The sequence below is a fragment of the Muntiacus reevesi genome, chromosome 9 (assembly GCF_963930625.1).
Source record: "Muntiacus reevesi chromosome 9, mMunRee1.1, whole genome shotgun sequence".
Taxonomy (NCBI): Eukaryota; Metazoa; Chordata; class Mammalia; order Artiodactyla; family Cervidae; genus Muntiacus; species Muntiacus reevesi.
In genome coordinates this window covers 6,220,037-6,222,345 of record NC_089257.1, presented here as the reverse complement: position 1 = coordinate 6,222,345, position 2,309 = coordinate 6,220,037, and the positions used below count along the sequence as shown (strand labels likewise).

Here is a 2,309-nt window from a genome sequence, read left to right as displayed (position 1 = left end):
TGCAGTGTAGGAGACCTGGGTTCGATATTTCGTTTGGGATGATTCCCCTGGAGAAGGAAATTGCAACCCACTCCAGTATTCTTGCCTAGAGAATTTCAAGGACAGAGGAGCCCGGCAAGCTACAGTCCATGGGTTTGCAAAGAGTTGGACATGACTGAATGACTAACTTATAAGACTTACATTACTGCTAAGTGATTAGATTTAGTCAACATGCATTATAAATACTTTTAATTAGCTCTTGTATTCATTTTTTATATTCCCATCACCACCTTCCTGTTACTCCTTTTCCAACTCATAAGAAGCTTCTGTGGTTTCTGTCTCCATCTTGCATCCCTTTAGTGAACCTCAGCCAGCTTCATCTAAGACACTTAAAGATCTTTACTAGAATAACATACAAGATTCCCTCTTGATCAAATTCCTTTCATCCCTCTACTCATGTTAACAACCTTCCAAAATTCCCCATTTCTTAGGGAGTAAAAAGAAACTTCCTAAACTTTATATTCATGGGTTTTATGTCCATTTTATAACTCCTTTCAGACATATATACCATTATTTGGGAAATCTACTACTTCAGTCTAGTTGTAACTTGAGATCTCAGAAGATAAAGGTCTCCTGCATATGTGGTTACTAAAGTTCCTTGTGTCTATACTCTTAACAGAAATTTCTCTAGGCGGCAACAGGAGTAACCTTAAAAACTTAGAACGTTTTATTTGTCAAATAAACTCAAAAGAATCCACACTCATTATATCCTGGGCACTTATCACTTATTGGAATGGAGTATAATAAATTCAAAGTTGCATGATTGAAAATTATAGGTTTCTTTCAGGTAATGAAATGAAACATTATATCATACACATGGAGAACAGGAACGTGACAGAGTTTGTTCTACTAGGGCTCACAGAGAATCCAAAGATGCAGAAAATTGTATTTGCTGTGTTTCTGGTCATCTACCTCACCACTGTGGTAGGGAATGTGCTCATCGTGGTCATCATCAATGCCAGTTCATCACTGAGGTCTCCCATGTACTTTTTCCTGGCCCATCTCTCCTTTGTTGATGTCTGCTATTCCTCTGTAAGTACCCCCAAACTGATTGCCGATTCACTCTATGAAAAGAAGACTATCCTATTTAATGGTTGCATGACCCAAATCTTTGGGGAACATCTCTTCGGAGCTGCTGAGATAATCCTGCTCACCGTGATGGCCTATGACCGCTATGTGGCCATCTGCAAACCCTTGCACTATACAACCATCATGAACTGGCGGGTGTGTGGGCTGCTAGCGGGAGCGGCTTGGGTGGGAGGCTTTCTTCATGTATTCATTCAGGTCCTCTTTATTTTCCACTTACCCTTCTGTGGCCCTAATGTCATAGATCACTTTATGTGTGACCTGAACCCTTTGCTCAGTCTTGTCTGCACTGATACCCACACTCTAGGGCTCTTTGTTGCTGCCAACAGTGGTTTAATCTGTCTGTTAAACTTCCTTCTCCTGCTGGTCTCCTATGTGGCCATCCTTTACTCCCTAAAGACCTACAGTTTGGAGGCAAGACGCAAAGCCTTCTCCACCTGTGTTTTCCACATCACAGTGGTTGTCTTATTTTTTGTGCCCTGTACATTTGTGTACATGAGACCCGCAGCTACTTTACCTATTGATAAAGCAGTTGCTGTATTCTACACTATGATAACCCCCATGTTAAATCCCTTAATCTATACCTTGAGAAATGCCCAGATGAAAAATGCCATTAGGCAATTGTGCAGTAGGAAAGTTATTTCAGCAGACAGATAAATGTACCTAGAACTCAACATTGATTAGTGTTAGTCACTCAGTTGTGTCTGACTCTGCAACGCCATGGACTGTATGTAGCCCACAAGGCAAATGTCAAAATGACATTTTGGATGAGTTCAGTAAGAACTACTCAAGGGATAAAGAAATTAACTACAGAAAATTATAGCATTTCTCATTGAATGGAACAGAAATAGCTACACAAAAGGAGAAAAACATAACCCAGTACTATTTCTTTCATACATAGAAGATTCTACCAAATTGATGTTAAATTTTACAACAGCAACCATGAATGTGAATTCGTAGACTTTCCTTCTGATGAGATTTTTAAAATGCTAAGTAGTTTGGTTTTGAACAGTAATCTTTACAGGAATCCTAAGAAGCAGGCACTGCTATCATCCCAATTTTGTAAGTGAGGAAATATTCAGAATGGGGAGGATATTAAAACAGACATATTGAAAGAGTCAGTAATCAGAATACGATTGATTCTCCAGACCATAATCTTAAATGCTCTGGTACACTCTCCTGCA

At 39.5% G+C, this 2,309-nt stretch overlaps 1 protein-coding gene across 1 annotated transcript; it reads left to right on the top strand.

Annotated features, from left to right (window-relative positions):
* The first annotated feature begins 855 nt into the window (after nucleotides 1-855).
* On the top strand, nucleotides 856-1,782 carry LOC136176053 (olfactory receptor 4C46-like). Its single transcript, XM_065946247.1, has one exon. It carries the CDS (start codon nucleotides 856-858, stop codon nucleotides 1,780-1,782), a length of 927 nt encoding a protein of 308 aa, XP_065802319.1.
* The last annotated feature ends 527 nt before the right edge of the window (nucleotides 1,783-2,309 follow it).